This window comes from Schistocerca serialis, chromosome 3, assembly GCF_023864345.2.
Source record: "Schistocerca serialis cubense isolate TAMUIC-IGC-003099 chromosome 3, iqSchSeri2.2, whole genome shotgun sequence".
NCBI lineage: Eukaryota > Metazoa > Arthropoda > Insecta > Orthoptera > Acrididae > Schistocerca > Schistocerca serialis.
Window position 1 is genome coordinate 645,182,229 of NC_064640.1, and position 18,760 is coordinate 645,200,988.

At 40.1% G+C, this 18,760-nt stretch overlaps 1 protein-coding gene across 2 annotated transcripts in view; it reads left to right on the top strand.

The window, feature by feature from the left end:
- Positions 1–18,760, top strand: part of LOC126470532 (dihydrofolate reductase) — a 113,056-nt gene that overhangs the window by 43,352 nt on the left and 50,944 nt on the right. For both annotated transcript variants that reach the window (XM_050098454.1, XM_050098453.1), the window contains exon 3: positions 14,490–14,604. In XM_050098454.1, the coding sequence (XP_049954411.1) occupies positions 14,490–14,604 (115 nt within the window). The remainder of the gene's footprint in view (positions 1–14,489; positions 14,605–18,760) is intronic.

Below are 18,760 nucleotides of genomic sequence, written 5' to 3' on the forward strand. Positions count from 1 at the left end.
TCACGGGTTCGATTCCCGGCGGGGTCAGGGATTTTCTCTGCCTCGTGATGGCTGGGTGTTGTGTGATGTCCTTAGGTTAGTTAGGTTTAAGTAGTTCTAAGTTCTAGGGGACTGATGACCTAAGATGTTAAGTCCCATAGTGCTCAGAGCCATTTGAACCAGTATCTGATTACTTAGTGATTTGTAGTAGCCAGTGACAAAACTGAAATTGTCTGTCTTCATCACCTCCTCGAAGTTGTTGAATCTGCTGTAAATGATAAGAATGGAGGCAGTGCATACGTAACAACTGTCATATTCTTGTATGCAGAACACTGATACAAGTAGAAATTCTGCATAAGGCTGTTGCACTATGCTCTAGCAACTGAATAGTGTGTTCTCATTCATTGACACATTGTTCATTCGCACATTCTGATGAGATGACTGCTGGCCACTGCACCAGTACCACACAAAAGACTCTCTTGCATCTGATGCTCTGCAGTTTGGAAATCATATACCGTATTCTGTACAAGCAGTAGTATTTACATTATGAGAAATATACACAAGCATCAAATTGGCATACTCATCACTCGTAAATATATTTGGTATGCTTAAATGATATAACAGAATTGGCCAACAAATCGCAACCAATTGGGTAAACTCGAGCATAACTTAACAACTTGAACTTAAAATAAAAATGACGATCAGTAAATAAACCCATTGCAATTGGAGTGCCAACACGCAAAACAAAAAACATATCTCTGTAACCAGTAAAAATTGTGCATGTTTGTTTCAAATTAGTCTATACTACCACTTCTTAACACATTTAATTTTCCTCGTGAAACACCCTGCATGTAGACATTTATGTATTTAATAAGCCTAGTTTGATAAGGATTGCACAGGTAATCAGCTGTGCCTTTTAGTAAAAACCATTCCAGTATTTGCCTGAAGTAATTTAGTGAAACCATGGAAAACTTAAATTGGGATGGCTGAATGGAGACTGGAGCCTCCATCTTTCCAAGTACAAGGGCAGTCAGTTAACAACAGTGTAACTTCAGTATAAGACAGTGGCTGTTGCACACCGATGATGGAATTCTTAGGGCATAGCATGTGATTACATTCTCTTTGCAAGTATCTTTGTGTGTCCACACCACTTCAACTGAAAATCAATATTCATTTCTAGAAACTCTGTGTTTGTTGCACAGTCTGTGTGTCGCATCCCAAGTGTGGATTTTGCCAGGGATTGAGCGACAGGGTTTGTGTTCAAGGGAATTCAGTTGGTTGACCGAAGTAAGAAGGAGACTTGATTGTCTGATGTAAATTCCGTGAAGTGGGATGTAGGTGACTGGGGGATGACAGGAAGAATAAGGTAAATTAACCTTTAAGTTGATTCTGAATATCAAGTTACAGATTGACCTCTTAACTAGTGATGGGACAACTGACTTTTTTTAACAACCAGTTGGTCAGTCAGTTGTTTTTTCGTTTAGTCGGTGTTTTCAGTTGAATGAAACAACTGACAGAAAGTAATCTCTGTGGCCATGTCAGTTATGTCCATTATAATTATCCGGGCTGTTGTGCCGTGGTCGGTTGATGGATTCTGAGGTGATTCCCAACGTTTCGTCTCCGACTGCGGGAGACATCTTCAAGGGGGTCCGTAGCTTGATGGAAGGTCCAACACACACACACTGGCTCGCTACTGACTGCTGCTAAATTCCGTGTCCGCGCGCCCCCGCGCCGCGGCGTGACGTCACGTGTTTTGAAAACGTCAGTGCAATTGGCCGCTGTCCGTCGCCGTCGATCGCCGTTGCCATCACCCAGTAGTGGACGAGTGGTACACATCTTCTTTAACACCGGCATCCATATACCGTTTAATTTGACGCCCTCCTCCTTTCGGTTGAAATTATTTGGGTGTTTAGCGATTTCGATTGCCTCCCTGTAGAGCCTTTCGTAGTATCCGCTCGTGGCCGCTAGTACTTGCGTCTCCTCGAAACGAATATTGTGGTTCCCTGGCTGAAAAGCATGCTCCGCAACAGCTGATCGTTCCGTTTCTCCTCTTCTACAATTTCCCTTGTGCTCTTCCAAACGTTTAGAAACAGTTCTTTTGGTGGTACCCACATAAACATCACCACAGCTGCATGGGATCCTATACACTCCAGATTTTTCCAATGGTTGGCGAGCGTCCTTGGCAGGCCTAAGGTATTCCTGTATCTTCCTGGTGGGCTTGTAAATTACGGTAATATTCCGCTTCGTCAAGATCCTCCCTATTCTTTCCGTTACATTTTTAACAAACGGCAGGAAAACCTTAGATTTTGCAGTAGCCTGTACGTCAGTATGATTTCTGCGTGGCTGCCTCAACGCACGTTTTATTTCGGCGGACGAATATCCGTCCTTCGTTAGTGCATTGTGGAGATGTTCCATCTCAACGTTGAGCAACTCAGGTTCACAAATATTTCTAGCTCTGTCCGCTAACGTCTTGATAACACCCCGCTTCTGTTGTGGGTGGTGGTTCGAATCCCGGTGCAAATAACGGTCCGTGTGCGTGGGTTTGCGGTACACTGAGTGGCCCAAACTATCATTTTCGTTTCTAAACACAAGCACATCGAGGAAATGTAGTTTGCCGTCTACCTCCTCCTCCATAGTAAACTGAATTCTTGAGTTTATACTGTTCAGATGTTCGTGGAACCGTCTTAGTTCCTCCCTACCATGTCTCCACAACACAAACGTGTCATCCACGTATCGGAACCATACATTTGGTTTCGTGCTGGCAGTACCTAAGGCCTGTTCTTCGAATTTCTCCATAAAGAAGTTTGCAATTACGGGACTTAGGGAGCTTCCCATAGCCACGCCATCCGTTTGCTCATAAAACTGTTCATTCCACTTGAAGTATGTGGCCGTCAAACAACACTTAAACAGCTCTAAAATATCGGCAGGAAAAATTCGATCCAGCTGTTCCAATACATCATTAAGTGGAACCATGGTAAACAGCGATACCACATCGAAGCTGACCAATATGTCCTCCGGCTGGACCACTAAGCCATTCAATCTGCTGATGAAATGTGTCGAATTCTTTATATACGAGTCCGAACGGCCCACATGTGGTTTTAACAGCGTAGTCAAAAACTTGGCTAACGAGTAGGTGGGCGAACCAATGGCACTTAGTATCGGTCTTAACGGAACATTTTCTTTATGAATTTTGGGCAATCCATAAAGCCTCGGTGGTAGCGCAACCGAACTGCAGAGACCTTTCTGTACACTCTCTTCAATGGAGGACTTTTTTATTAACCGCGACACAGTTCTGAGAACGTTGTTAGTGGGGTCCTTGTTCAGCTTCCTATATGCTTGCGGATCCAGTAGATCCGTAATTTTTCTCTGATAGTTGGCCACATCCGTAACTACCTGTTGCGCTTCCTTTGTCAGCTGGGAGAACCAAAATACTATCGTCGTCATTCAGGAGTTTTAAAGCTCTTCTCTCACCCACAGTTATATTACTTTTCGGCGGTTTTGCATTGGCTAATATTCTCACTGTTTCTATACGGATTTCTTCAGCTTTTACCGAATCTACACTGCGAATTCCTGCTTCTACATTGGCTATAATTTCTTCCGTGGGCACAAAACGCGGACTAACAGCAAAATTTCCTCCCTTGGCAAGCACAGATGTCTCATCGTCAGATAACGAACGTTTGGACAAATTGATAACGGTCCGGGAAACGTCTAAATGCCGAACAGTCTGATTAGGTAGCAAATTATCAAACTTCTTCTTCTGTCTACTAGACGTCGTCAACATACGCTTCCCCATAGTATCATGCAGTAGTCTATCAATTTTATCCCAGTCACCGCAGCACAGTTTATTACTGATCGTAATATGGAGAGACATTAACTTACAGTTTGTGCTTGCTTTAGAGCTGTTTAAGTGTTGTTTGACGACCACATACTTCAAGTGGAATGAACAGTTTTATGAGCAAACGGATGGCGTGGCTATGGGAAGCTCCCTAAGTCCCGTAATTGCAAACTTCTTTATGGAGAAATTCGAAGAACAGGCCTTAGGTACTGCCAGCACGAAACCAAATGTATGGTTCCGATACGTGGATGACACGTTTGTGTTGTGGAGACATGGTAGGGAGGAACTAAGACGGTTCCACGAACATCTGAACAGTATAAACTCAAGAATTCAGTTTACTATGGAGGAGGAGGTAGACGGCAAACTACATTTCCTCGATGTGCTTGTGTTTAGAAACGAAAATGATAGTTTGGGCCACTCAGTGTACCGCAAACCCACGCACACGGACCGTTATTTGCACTGGGATTCGAACCACCACCCACAACAGAAGCGGGGTGTTATCAAGACGTTAGCGGACAGAGCTAGAAATATTTGTGAACCTGAGTTGCTCAACGTTGAGATGGAACATCTCCACAATGCACTAACGAAGGACGGATATTCGTCCGCCGAAATAAAACGTGCGTTGAGGCAGCCACGCAGAAATCATACTGACGTACAGGCTACTGCAAAATCTAAGGTTTTCCTGCCGTTTGTTAAAAATGTAACGGAAAGAATAGGGAGGATCTTGACGAAGCGGAATATTACCGTAATTTACAAGCCCACCAGGAAGATACAGGAATACCTTAGGCCTGCCAAGGACGCTCGCCAACCATTGGAAAAATCTGGAGTGTATAGGATCCCATGCAGCTGTGGTGATGTTTATGTGGGTACCACCAAAAGAACTGTTTCTAAACGTTTGGAAGAGCACAAGGGAAATTGTAGAAGAGGAGAAACGGAACGATCAGCTGTTGCGGAGCATGCTTTTCAGCCAGGGAACCACAATATTCGTTTCGAGGAGACGCAAGTACTAGCGGCCACGAGCGGATACTACGAAAGGCTCTACAGGGAGGCAATCGAAATCGCTAAACACCCAAATAATTTCAACCGAAAGGAGGAGGGCGTCAAATTAAACGGTATATGGATGCCGGTGTTAAAGAAGATGTGTACCACTCGTCCACTACTGGGTGATGGCAACGGCGATCGACGGCGACGGACAGCGGCCAATTGCACTGACGTTTTCAAAACACGTGACGTCACGCCGCGGCGCGGGGGCGCGCGGACACGGAATTTAGCGGCAGTCAGTAGCGAGCCAGTATGTGTGTGTTGGACCTTCCATCAAGCTACGGACCCCCTTGAAGATGTCTCCCGCAGTCGGAGACGAAACGTTGGGAATCACCTCAGAATTCATCAACCGACCACGGCATAACAGCCCGGATAATTATAATGGACATGATATTTCCGGCCGTGAAAGTTTACATTTTAGTATCATGTCAGTTATATGAATGTCTTCACCCACTCACCAGGTTTCAGTGGTTTCAATGAAACATGTCTCCATTGGTTGCAGCCATTATCTGAATGTTTTCACTCAGTCTCTGGGTTTTAGTGATTTTATTTACATACTTTGTCAACCTTGCCTGTTATACGTGAACCATGACTAGGACTGACAACTTTTTTACAGGTAATAAATAATTATATTTCAAAATGTGAATAACATATATTTCCAAAAACTAAATTATTTTAAAATAAAACTTTTATTTCTAAAAATAAAGTGTTTTCAAATTGTATGTACTTACTCAAATACAAATTTTCGTACTTGTGGCATTAAATATCAATTTTTGCTTGGTGTTAAAAGTTTAATATCTGGCACTACACTGTAAACTTAACACTTTTTAACACGTCTCTATAAGGTCGGTTTCTTGTCTGTTTGTACGGTACAAATATTGTAGTTGTCTTTAAACCAACTTCTCGATAAGCTAGACATTTGAAACTTTCAACATAGCTGAGAACTGGATGACATTGTAAGATTCACTTTCGAGTCTGGTGCATGGTGGAGGGTATACTTTGTTTTCCAGTCTGTGTCTGCCTATTCAGTACTGATTTTGCAACTGATTTTTGACTATCAACTCGATAAGCGTAAGACTGGGAACTTTCATCTTAGCTCAGAACTGAATGACAATGCAATATTAACTCACTTTCTTTTCAGGTGTGTGGCAGAGAGTACTTGCTGTACCATCGCTATTTCCATGTTTTCCTGTTCCAGTCATGAATGTTTTGCAGTTAATAATGATTGCTGCTAAGCTTCTGTATGAGCTAGATTCCATCTAATTTTTACATTTGCAGTCTTTTTGTGAGATATATGTAGGAGGAAGAAATATACTGGTTACTTAAGTTGAAAAGAAACTGGAATAAACCTTAAATGTAACATGTTTCTGTTGTAATTTCATCAGAATGTGTGAAATTAGTTGAAAAATTTCACACACACAGAACCAAAAAGCAGAAAATAACTATTAAAATAAAAAAAACTTTTTAATACAACGCATTTTTAAAATAGACTGAAAAGTGTTAAATAACGTCTTCTAGTCCTCATACAGGTTCCTAACGCCATCCTGGTAGTACTGAAAATTTTTGCTTGTGAGTTTTAATAGCACTGACAGTACTTGTAAAATTGAAAATAGATTGCATGCGATGGATAATAGTAACGGTCGTTGAGGAAAATCACATAACAGCTCATTTCATTTAAAATTCAATGAAACCGTTAGTGACTCAGGTGAACTATTGCATGTGTGTCGTATTTTTTTTTTTTTTTTTAATTTTACAGTTATTGTCATAGCTATTGAAAATTCACAAACACAAATATTCAGGACTATCTGTGCAAGCCTAGGAGAAATTTTTTAATACATTTTAAAAATGTGTTATATTAAAAAGTTTTTTATTTAAATAATTATTTTTAATTTAAATCTATTGGAGCTTTATTTCTCCCTTCCCGCCAGTTAGTACTACTACTACTACTACTCCTTGGCGCTACAGCCCTTGTAGCGCCTTGGCCTCCCACACAACCTCTGCCCACTCTTCTCTGCTGGCTGCCTTGGCTCTCCATCTTCTCACTCCCATCCTTCTCAAGTTCTCCATGTTGTCTAGCCATCTGGTGCTTTGTCTGCCCCTTATATGACGTCCAATGGGTTTTTCTTTGAAAACTTTCTTGACTGTGCTGTTTCCACCATTCTCTCTACACATCCCAACCAATGTAGTTTATTACTCTTTATTTCAGTCATGATATCTGGTTTGTTGTACAACTCTCTGATCTCCGTATTATTTCTGATTCTCCAAAAACCCCTATCATTCACTGACCTGTAGATTTTCCTTAGTATCTTCCTTTCCCATCTCAGCAACAACTCCTCATAGTTTTGTGTCATAGTCCAGGTCTCTGAACCGTACACCACCACAGGTCTGAACCATACACCACCACAGGTCTGACTACTGTACAATACACATTCGGCTTCAGAATCCTACTAAGGCTTCTTGCTTTAAACACTTTAACCAGTGCAAAGTTGCTCCTGTAACCAGCTGCAATCCTTGCATGTATTTCTCCTCTCATGTCATTATTCTCAGTTACCTGTGACCCAAGATATTTAAAGCTTTCACAGCATTCATATTCTTTTCCATTCAAAGTCATGCTTCTTTCTCCTTCACTATATCTTTTCCTAGATGTTAACATATACTTGGTCTTTGACTGATTAATGGTCAGCCCCATCTCCGCACCATATCTGTCTACTTTTTTTGAGCTTTTCTTCAAGATCCTTTTTCCTCCTGGATAACAAATCAATATCATTTGCATATGCAACCTCCTGAGTCATTCTATTAAACAGTGTTTCCCCAGGGTTGTTGCTTTGTGTCTTTTGCATTACACTGTCCAAGGCGACATTAAACGGAGTAGTGGAGAGCACATCACCCTGCCTCAGTCCTTGGTTAACTTCAAATGCCTGTGTTAAAGTGCTCTTGATCTTTACTTTGCATACTGTTCTTTCAAAGTCATATGAACCAATCTTATCAGTTTGTTAAGGACTCCTGCCTTTTGCATTGTCTTCCAAAGTTGATCCCTTTTGATACTATGGTAATCTTGTTTGAAGTTGATGAACAGCTCGTGGACATTGGTGTTGTACTCGTAACATTTTTCAAGGATCTGTCTGGTAGTGAAAATCTGGTCTGTAGTGGATCTGTTAGTTCTGAAACCACACTGATAGTCTCCTAGATATTCTGCTACGTATGTTCTTAACCGCCCAGCCATGATTTTTCCTAATACCTTATATACTATACAGAGTAGTGCAATTCCTCTATAATTCCTGCAGTCAGCTTTGTCATGTTTCTTGTGTATAGGGAAGAGTATTGCTGTACCCTCCTGTTTCGGCATATTTTCTTTCCGTCATATTTCCACTATAATCTCATGCAAAACCCTTACTAGTTTTTCTCCACTATATTGTATCATTTCTGCTATAATATTGTCTCCTCCCAGAGCTTTATTGTTTTTAAGAGTCTTGATACTAACTATAAATTCTTCCAGTGTGGGTTCTGCTACTGATTCCTGGTGCTCTTCATCTCTGTTTACTTCCTGGTCCACCTCTTCTGGCATACCGGCATCAATGCCTCCTTCGTTTTCTGATTCTGCATTCAGTAGTTTACTAAAATACTCCATCCATCTGTCTAAAATCTGCTCATTTCCTCCAATCATATTTTCCTCCTTATCTCTACAGAAAACTGCTCTGGGTTGGAATCCTTTCCTTATATCTTTAACCCTCATATAGAATTTCCTTGTTTCTTGAACAGTATTTCTCTCTTCTAACTCATCAATCCACCGTTTTTCAAATTTTCTCTTTTTCCTCCTACATTCCTTATCTGCTTCCCTTCTCTTCTCCTGGTATTCTTCTACAGTACTTCTAGTTCTCCTCTGAAGCATTCTTTTTCTTGCCTCATTTCTTTCTTCTATCTTCCTCTTACAGTACTTACCAAACCAGCTCTGGGTTCTCGAATGCTTCTTTCTGCCCAGTACAGTTTCAGCTGTGTCATGTATTATTCCTTTAACCATTTCCCATCTTTCTTCAATATCCTCTCCTGCCTGTTTTTCAGCTTCATTAAGTCTGTTTGTCAAGCTAGTTTTATACTGTTGTACTGTATTTTCATCATTTTTTAACTTTGGTATCATCAAAGCTGGGTGTGTTAGCTTTCTTGGTCTGTCTATAATTGGCTATCCTCTGTCTGTATTTGATTCCTACCAAATAATGATCTCTATCTCCATCTGCATCGCGACAGCTATCCACCTCTAATATATCTGAAGCATGTCGTCTATCTATGAGTTTGTGATCAATCTGATTTTTAGTGATCCCATCTGGGGAGTTCCACGTAACTTTCCTTATATCCTTCCTTTGCATCCATGTGCTTTTAATAATAATCTTATTGCTCATGGCAAAAATCAATTAGTTGGATACCATTATCATTATAAACTTCATGCAGACTCTCCTTACCAGCTGTTTTCCTGTATGAGATTTCTTTTCCTACTTGAGCATTGAAGTCCCCCATAACCACCTTAACGTCATGCTTTGCCACCCTTGCTATTTCCTGCTCCAGTTGCTCATAGCACATGTCTTTTTCCACCGACTCCGCATGTTCTGTTGGTGCATATGTGCATACCAAGGATATATTGAAGAAATGGGCTTTCATTCGTAATACACATATTCTTTCGCTAACAGGCTTAAAGTTCAATGTGGCAGCCTTTTGAGCGTTATCAACCAGAAAACCTATGCCTCCATAGCCCCTGCTTCTACAGCTGTAAAACAGTATGTGTGTGCCAAATGCTAATATTCCACTTCCTTTCCATTTCACGTCTTGTACTGCTGCTATCGTCACATTATATTTCTTCATTTCCTTTTTCAGGTTCTGTAGTCTTCCAGACTTGTTCATTGTTCTCACATTCCATGTCGCTAAATACCAATTCGTGTGCCGTTTCCATTGCCAAGGCCGTTTATCCATTACATCCATCTGGCTTTCTTTGTCCTTTGGTTCCATAACAAGCTCTTTTTCTCCAGGGTGAGGTTTTTAGCCTCACACCCAACCCCCATCTTGGAGGACCTGAATTTTTTTAGGGTTCACTGCCCGAGGAGGGTTGGCTTCCCTACGCCTATAGAGGCCCCCCCCTCCCATGTTGCAGGACACACTTTGTCTCCGCTGTCGAGATCAATCCGGCTTGGGTGACCCTGCCAGTAGCTACGCTACTGCTGGCACAGCTCTCGGCATCATTGGAGCATGCAAACCCTCCCGCCCGCCACTGAAGGTGCCTATGCTAAGGCGGTGTCCCCTGGTAGGGACTGCCAGTTAGTACCCAACATTAATAATTCTTTTTCAGTAAATACTGAGGTGACATGAACATAAACCACATACAATACAGTTTTTTTTTAAAAAAATTGGTATCTTGTTCAGTTGCATTGTAAACATTTACCACCACTTGTGGGGAGTATTTTTCACAAAAAATAAGTGTCAGCATTTGTTAATTTCCTTTGAATTTCTTTGCTTGATATAGTTTCATAATATAATCATTTTGATATTGTATATCACATTGAATTTATCTTGAGGATCATGTCTTTCTCAGTCATACGATTTCTCCCATTCATATATGTTACTTTGATTCATGTAGTAGTTAAGGCTCCTTCGTTTCCATCAGGGTTTTCGTACATCAGACTCACTTGCAGTATTATTTGTTGCCATTTAACCGGTACAAATGAACAAAACACATTTATAAATTTCAAACTTTGCAAACTTCTTACAGCAATCAAAACTCAATAATCTTGACGATGCAACCCGACGTTACCTCTACAGGTAGTCTTATGTGTGTTGAAATGTGCCTGCAGAATAGTGTTAATATGTATATATGTTTTACGTATTGGAAGTGTTTGTCCATCGTGTAAATGAGGCTGAAGTGGTTGATCAGCTCAGCATTCCTCTAGACGAGTCTGGAGAAACCCTGTAAAAAATTGCACTCAGTCTAGCTCGAAAAAGCGATTCCAAGTGGCGGGGAATCTAACCAAGATAGGTCTTGCCTTCCGAATTCTGGCACACAGCAATGAGACATATTTTAAAATAATGCCTTAAAACTGCTCAGTTGAATTTCATTTAACATCTTGTACCCGTGTTCAAATAAGCATGGGCATACTCGCTCAGTGTTACTGTGAGCACAAATATATTTCAGTTAATTCGCTTATGGAAAAGTTATAATTTTGGGACATTGTGTTTCCCCACCCCAGATTTATCGTCGTGTTAAGAGCATGCAGAGGTTTACTGGAGGGATTTTTATGCAGACCTTTTTTTTGTGTCTGGGAAAATTCGATTGATTAGGAATATACAAAAATAAACTATAGCTGAAATTCATCAAATTAGTACTGGGCCGAAGGTACTTTCTTCATTTTAGTACATTAAAAATAGCAGAAGCAGTTACACAGACACTCTCCTATACATGTATAGGATCTTCCAAAATGATCTTTACAGATTCAATCACATATATTTCAGAAAGGGAAGTAGGTAGGAAGGTACAGTTTGCTGCACAATGTTCACGTACACCTAACAGCATGTGTTAACAAGGACATGTTGGCCGGGCATGGAACTGGAATGTCACTTAGATATCCTGTATGCTTCAGATGGCGCTCACATGTAAGGTGACTATTTGTGACCCCCCCCCCCCCCCCCTTCCCCTCCCCTCCACCCTCCCTTTTTTTTGTGGCAGTCATGATTTTTCTAGCTGTGTGTTCCCCCGTTTTGGTTTTCCTAAAGGAACTCGGGACACCTAGTTGTTATGGATTTACAAAACAATTTATTACAAATTAGATCTTCATTTCACCTGTATCAGTACGCTGCTACTGAAAGGATATTTTCCCAATGTATGGAGCAGTGAATGTTAGTGACCAGAATAAATTATGATGAAACTTGAGTTGAATGTTTTCATATACTGTTGAAGAAACCAGACACACTGAAGAAATTTTACAGCACGTGGCTACCAGAATCTTAGGTTTATATGAACATTATATGCAGACTGCTCGTTTCTACCTCACTCCATTTCTGAAATATACGTGATCAAAGCTGTAAAGATCATTTTGGAACACCCTGTATTTTTCACACTTCTTTATTGTCACAATGGGAAACTGCAGACAATTGATAATCACATGCACTGTGTCATCTCCCTGCCCACCAGACAACTGAATATTTTAAATGACATTTGCCTTCTATTCACTGAGCTGTATTAAAACTGATGCAAATTATGTTCATATGCCTTACTGCAAATGAGTACTACATTTGAACATTAATGTCTCTATAATGCGCTTTCACAAACCCTTGTTACTCTCATGTGTAATTTATCATCTGCTGATCGGTAGGAGGCGCACACCTGCTGGTTTTGTCAGCACTGAAACGCGTGAGCTAGGAAACATTCCCCCTCTAATGTCTCCGCTTCGCACAGCATATTGTGGCCATTGGCTAACTTATCGCCTATAGACTGTGTGTTTCTGAGAAAATAATCTGATTTGACCCAGATGTCTTGGGTTTTCAAAGTTTTTGTCTGGGGCCAGAAATTTAAGTGATGGCAGGCATACCCCAGTGATACATCACCTTAATTAGTTACGTGTAATGGCCCAGTGATACATCAGCTTAATTAGTTACGTGTAATGGCACGTATAACATTTTAATCCACAACACTATAATATGAATCAGTTTTAAATGAAGAAAAGGGAAGTTACTTGATTCGGTACATAATTAGATGAAAATGTATAATGCTTATTTTAACTTCGGCATACCCCATGAGATATGCAGGTCTAGTGCTAACTTCTGCCAGTATGAACTAAAACAGTAAATGATTGCTTCAGTGGATAGAATAAATAAATGGTTCAACCAACAGAAAAACTACTGACAGCTTTTAATTGAAAAGAAAGAATGAGTAATTCAGTCAATATGCAAAGCTACAGCGGTGTTGAATATTTTCATTTGGTTGCTCCCATAGACTTGTTTCACTTGAAGGAAATGAATGAATGATAATCCAACTGACAATTAACAGTGCAACTGAGACTTGACTGTTTTCATTTGGTTGCTTCTACAGACTGGTTTTACTCAAAAGAATGAATGAGTAGTCCGACCAATTGAACAATTGTTTTCTTTCGGTTGCTCCCACAGACTCGGTTCACTCAAAAGAATGAATGAATAATTCAACCGATACACACGGAAAACCGAATTAGTCAATAGTTTTCTAACAACCAAATGAATCGATTGTTTTCATTCAGTTGTTCCCATCACCATTCTTAACTGAGGTGCTTCCATGTTAAAATAAAGTCCTTGCACAGAGACAGTGACTGTTTTTTCTGTTCCATCTACTGACTGATTTCCTTGTATGAATATTAGGTCAGCAAAGCCTCGCAGCTATCTGATTGCTTCCAGTGACTTCAGCCTAACATTCTGGCATCCTCTGTCGAAGATAGCTTCTCACCTGTAACCCTTCCTGCCTACTTGGCCATAACTCTTGACTAAATTTCTGTACAACTCTCCTCTGGACCGCTGGTTGTCTTGTTTCGTTTCCCTGCCCCTTCGACCCTGCCAGCCTCTAGCATGACAAAGCATCAAAGGCTTCACATGGTTTTACTAGCTGACGTGGCTTGTTATTCTTGAGGAACCTTTTGGAGGTTGTGTGGAGGGAACAGGAGGTCATTTCCTGTAGGGCTACAGAATTCGTCATAAACTTTTCATTGGCTTCTCATGACATAGCGTAGTCCCCACGACAAGCCCCCTCTTTTTCTCACTTACAGTTTGTAGTTTCTGTCTCGCAGTTATTGCCTAAGGACCTTGCTTCATTAATTTTATCACCTTATTTAGTCTTTACTGTATGAGAATGTTGCTTCATTGATTCTGTTATCTTGTTCACTCCTTCACTGTTTAAGGAGTTCAGTTCATAAAGCTCGAATCTGATTAACTTTCTACATTGTTTACAGGATCTGTCTTTTATTTAAGGGTATGACATTCAGCGGTTCCATCTCTATTTAATTGAACAGTTTCATTTTCCCTCTTCAGTTCATGTCCTTCGTTTTCTTTACGTTCAATGTAATGTTATTATGTATTGACCAGTTGTAAATTTCTATGAAGGTTTAATTTACTTTCTCTGCAAGGATCGTTCTTCTTTTTTCAATGACTACAGATGTTGTTGATCTCATCAGAAAAGGAATCTTTTTCTCCGTGACTACAACTATTGAGGAAGTTATTGATACATATCAGGAACAGTATTGGTCCTAGTAAGTGTTTCACTTAAGGCTTTGCCTTATTTTAGGTGTATGTACCTTATCTGCTAGGTATGATCAGAACCAGTCATTAGGTACACCTGTTATTCCAAATGATTATAGCTTATTTAGTAGAATCATATGGTCAGCTGTAACAAAAGCCTTAGAAAGATATAACAGTATGCATCTGACTCACTCTTACTTGTCAAGAGCATGAAGCACCACTTCTGTGAATTCTACTATGTCTGATTCTGTACTTTACCACTACAATTTAAAACTTTGGTATATCAGGTAGCTGTGAATTCTACTATGGCTGATTCTGTACTTTACCACTACAGTTTAATACTTTGGTATATCAGGTAGAAGAATGAAACATCTGTTAATGTTGGTGATTCACGTTTCAGGTCACTTGGTGAAGAAGTAATAGTTCATACCAGCCTGGAAGATGCCATCAAAGATTTGCACAATAGGCAAGATGTAGAAACTGTGTGGGTGATTGGTGGAAGTTCTGTATATGACGTGAGTAGTAAATAAAACAGTCCTTTAAGACTTATTTTTAGTGCATATTCTGATAAAAATTAATACTTATATATAAAAAAGAATAAAAATCTTTGTGGGAATCTATTTTATGGAATATGTAGGATGCAAATTATGCTTGTCTTCCTTTCTTTCTTTGAACACTTCATTTTCTTTTTCCTCTTTTTTAGGGTTCCATACCTCATTTGAAAAAATGGAATCCTTACTGGATCACTTTGTTGTCCATCTGTCTATCTGACAGTTAGACACCTATTTCTCAGAAGCGGTCAGGGGTATCAACTTGAAATTTATGCCACATACTAAGGTCTGCAGTCACTTGGTGATCTGAAAATTTAAGCTTCTAAGTCAATGTAGTCAAAAGATACAGTCATGTATGTCACATATTTTGATACTTGCAAACTTACTCAGCAAAACCTATAGATGAACTATTAATGTACATATCAGGCCTGGTGGTCTAACACTAAAATGCTTGTCCAGAAAGAGAGAGGTCATGTGATAGAATCTGTCAGACCACACACTTCTCAGTCTTCGTTTCAATCTAGCCTTCACCTCTAAAGGCTGTGAAGAGTCACCAGAAACAATGTGTAGTTCAGATTCCACATTAAACTACAGGTCCCCCTTCCCTGGTTGGATAACTGTGATAGGTTAGGCCATGTAACTCACCAAAGTGATGTCCAATTGAAAGACTTTCACCAGGCCATTGAGCCACACGAAATTTTTGTCATCGTTATCAATCATCTATACATAAATATGTTGGGAATGAGAGCGTGAGTCCTACTTGCGCTTCTCTCTCTCTCTCTCTCTCTCTCTCTCTCTCTCTCTCTCTCTCTCTCTCTCTCTCTCTCCCCCCCCCCCCCCCTTCCCTCCCTCTCTTTCTCTCTCTACATATTTATCTTCTAAATTGCAGACAAATTAACCACTGTTTGTGGTAAGTAGTCAGCTACATTTTCATCAGCAGTATTTTTTTAACTTCTCTGGAATTTTAGATACAAAAATTTCTCGCAATACCATTGGATTTTCTTTCTCCTCAGTAGCTTTCATCTCTCTTGAACTAGTGGATAATGAATGAGTCAGCCTTCTCTCTATTGCATTTATTTTATTTTCGTGGGATTTGAACTCCAAAATTGTGGTTGAGAGGAGTGGGGCCCAAAACTGTGTTTGGTTATCTTAATTTGATTTTACTTTGGTGCATGATGTTGAGATCCTGTTGAAATGTATGGGTCACAGCTTCTGTGGGTGGTAGGAAGGAGAAGGAAGAAGAAGAAGAAGAAGAAGAAGAACATTGCTATAAATTGTCCTTGGTGAAAACTTGTACTACTGTATGCTGTTTTTGAGCCACATGTAATTAACATAAAATTAAATGTACATAATGTATGAAGCGAAAATAAATAACATGTGAGGTATTTTCTATCTGCAGGACCAAGTTTTCCTCACATAATTTTCTACTTCGTATTGATCATTCATGTGATAAAGGGGTCATCTGATTGCAAGAATGAAAAATATAGCTTCGTGTTTGATGCACATTGATTGAGAAACTGAAAATGAAGACAGTCTAAAATTGCCCATGGTAGAATCACCATTTGTGATAAGATTGAAAAGAAAAAATAATGGGTACGCAAGCAGATAAGCAGTTTACTGAACAAAGGTTTCAAAAAATGTACATTTCTGGTGCTTTAAATCGCAAATTAGTGTAAGCCTAAACATCAACAATCAGGATTTTTGAGTGTCCAGTCAGATTCTTTAAGCTCTCAAACTCTTGTGATGCCCCCATGATAACAAAAGCTATTGCTGTTGCCAGAGTCTTATCATCGTAGAAAATATTTGGTGCTACATTGTTAGATTTCGTATGCAGCAAGATTACTTCCCCCCCCCCATGAACCATGGACCTTGTCGTTGGTGGGGAGGCTTGCGTGCCTCAACGATACAGATAGCCGTACCGTAGGTGCAACCACAGCGGAGGGTATCTGTTGAGAGGCCAGACAAACGTGTGGTTCCTGAAGAGGGGCGGGGACTACTCAAGAGAACATCATTATCAGGAGAAAGAAAACTGGTGTTCTACGGATCGGAGCGTGGAATGTCAGATCCCTTAATCGGGCAGGTAGGTTAGAAAATTTAAAAAGGGAAATGGATAGGTTAAAGTTAGATATAGTGGGAATTAGTGAAGTTCAGTGGCAGGAGGAACAAGATGTTTGGTCAGGTGAATACAGGGTCGTAAATACAAAATCAAATAGGGGTCATGCAGTAGTAGGCTTAATAATGAATAAAAAAATAGGAGTACGGGTAAGCTACTACAAACAGCATAGTGAACGCATTATTGTGGCCAAGATAGATACAAAGCCCACGCCTACTACAGTAGTACAAGTTTATATGCCAACTAGCTCTGCAGATGATGAGGAAATTGATGAAATGTATGATGAGATAAAAGAAATTATTCAGGTAGTGAAGGGAGACAAAAATTTAATAGTCATGGGTGACTGGAATTCGAGAGTAGGAAAAGGGAGAGAAGGAAACACAGTAGATGAATATGAATTGGGGCTAAGAAATGAAAGAGGAAGCCGTCTGTTAGAATTTTGCACAGAGCATAACTTAACCAAAGCTAACACATGGTTCAAGAATCATGAAAGAAGGTTGTATACATGGAAGAACCCTGGAGATACTAAAAGGTATCACATAGATTATATAATGGTAAGACAGAGATTTAGGAACCAGGTTTTAAATTGTAAGACATTTCCAGGGGCAGATGTGGACTCTGACCACAATCTATTGGTTATGAACTGGAGGTTAAAACTGAAGAAACTACGAAAAGGTGGGAATTTAAGGAGATGGAACCTGGATAAACTGACTAAACCAGAGGTTGTACAGAGTTTCAGGGAGAGCATAAGGGAACAATTGATGGGAATGGGGGAAAGAAATACAGTAGAAGAGGAATGGGTAGCTTTGAGGGATGAAATAGTGAAGGCAGCGGAAGATCAAATAGGTAAAAAGACGAGGGCTGGTAGAAACCCTTGGGTAACAGAAGAAATATTAAATTTAATTGATGAAAGGAGAAAATATAAAAATGCAGTAAATGAAGCAGGCATAAAGGAATACAAACGTCTCAAAAATGATATCAACAGGAAGTGCAAAATGGCCAAGCAGGCATGGCTAGAGGACAAATGTAAGGATGTAGAGGCTTATCTCACTAGGGGTAAGATAGATACTGCCTACAGGAAAATTAAAGAGACCTTTGGAGAAAGGAGAACCACTTGCATGAATATCAAGAGCTCAGATGGAAACCCAGTTCTAAGCAAAGAAGGGAAAGCAGAAAGGTGGAAGGAGTATATAGAGGGTCTATAAAAGGGTGATGTACTTGAGGACAATATTATGGAAATGGAAGAGGATGTAGATGAAGATGAAATGGGAGATATGATACTGCGTGAAGAGTTTGACAGAGCACTGAAAGACCTGAGTCGAAACAAGGCCCCCGGAGTGGACAACATTCCATTAGAACTACTAACAGCCTTGGGAGAGCCAGTCCTGACAAAACTCTACCATCTGGTGAGCAAGATGTATGAGACAGGCAAAATACCCTCAGACTTCAAGAAGAATATAATAATTCCATTCCCAAAGAAAACAGGTGTTGACAGATGTGAAAATTACCGAACTATCAGTTTAATAAGTCACAGCTGCAAAATACTAACCCGAATTCTTTACAGACGAATGGAAAAACTGACAGAAGCCAACCTTGGGGAAGATCAATTTGGATTTCGTAGAAATGTTGGAACATGTGAGGGAATACTGACCCTACGACTTACTTAAAAGAAAGATTAAGGAAAGGCAAACCTACGTTTCTAGCATTTGTAAACTCAGAGAAAGCTTTTGACAATGTTGAGTGGAATACTCTCTTTCAAATTCTGAAGGTGGCAGGGGTAAAATACAGGGAGCGAAAGGCTATTTACAATTTGTACAGAAAGCAGATGGCAGTTATAAGAGTCGAGGGGTATGAAAGGGAAGCAGTGGTTGGGAAGGGAGTGAGACAGGGTTGTAACCTATCCCCGATATTATTCAATCTGTATATTGAGCAAGCAATAAAGGAAACAAAAGAAAAGTTTGGAGTAGGTATTAAAATCCATTGAGAAGAAATAAAAACTTTGAGGTT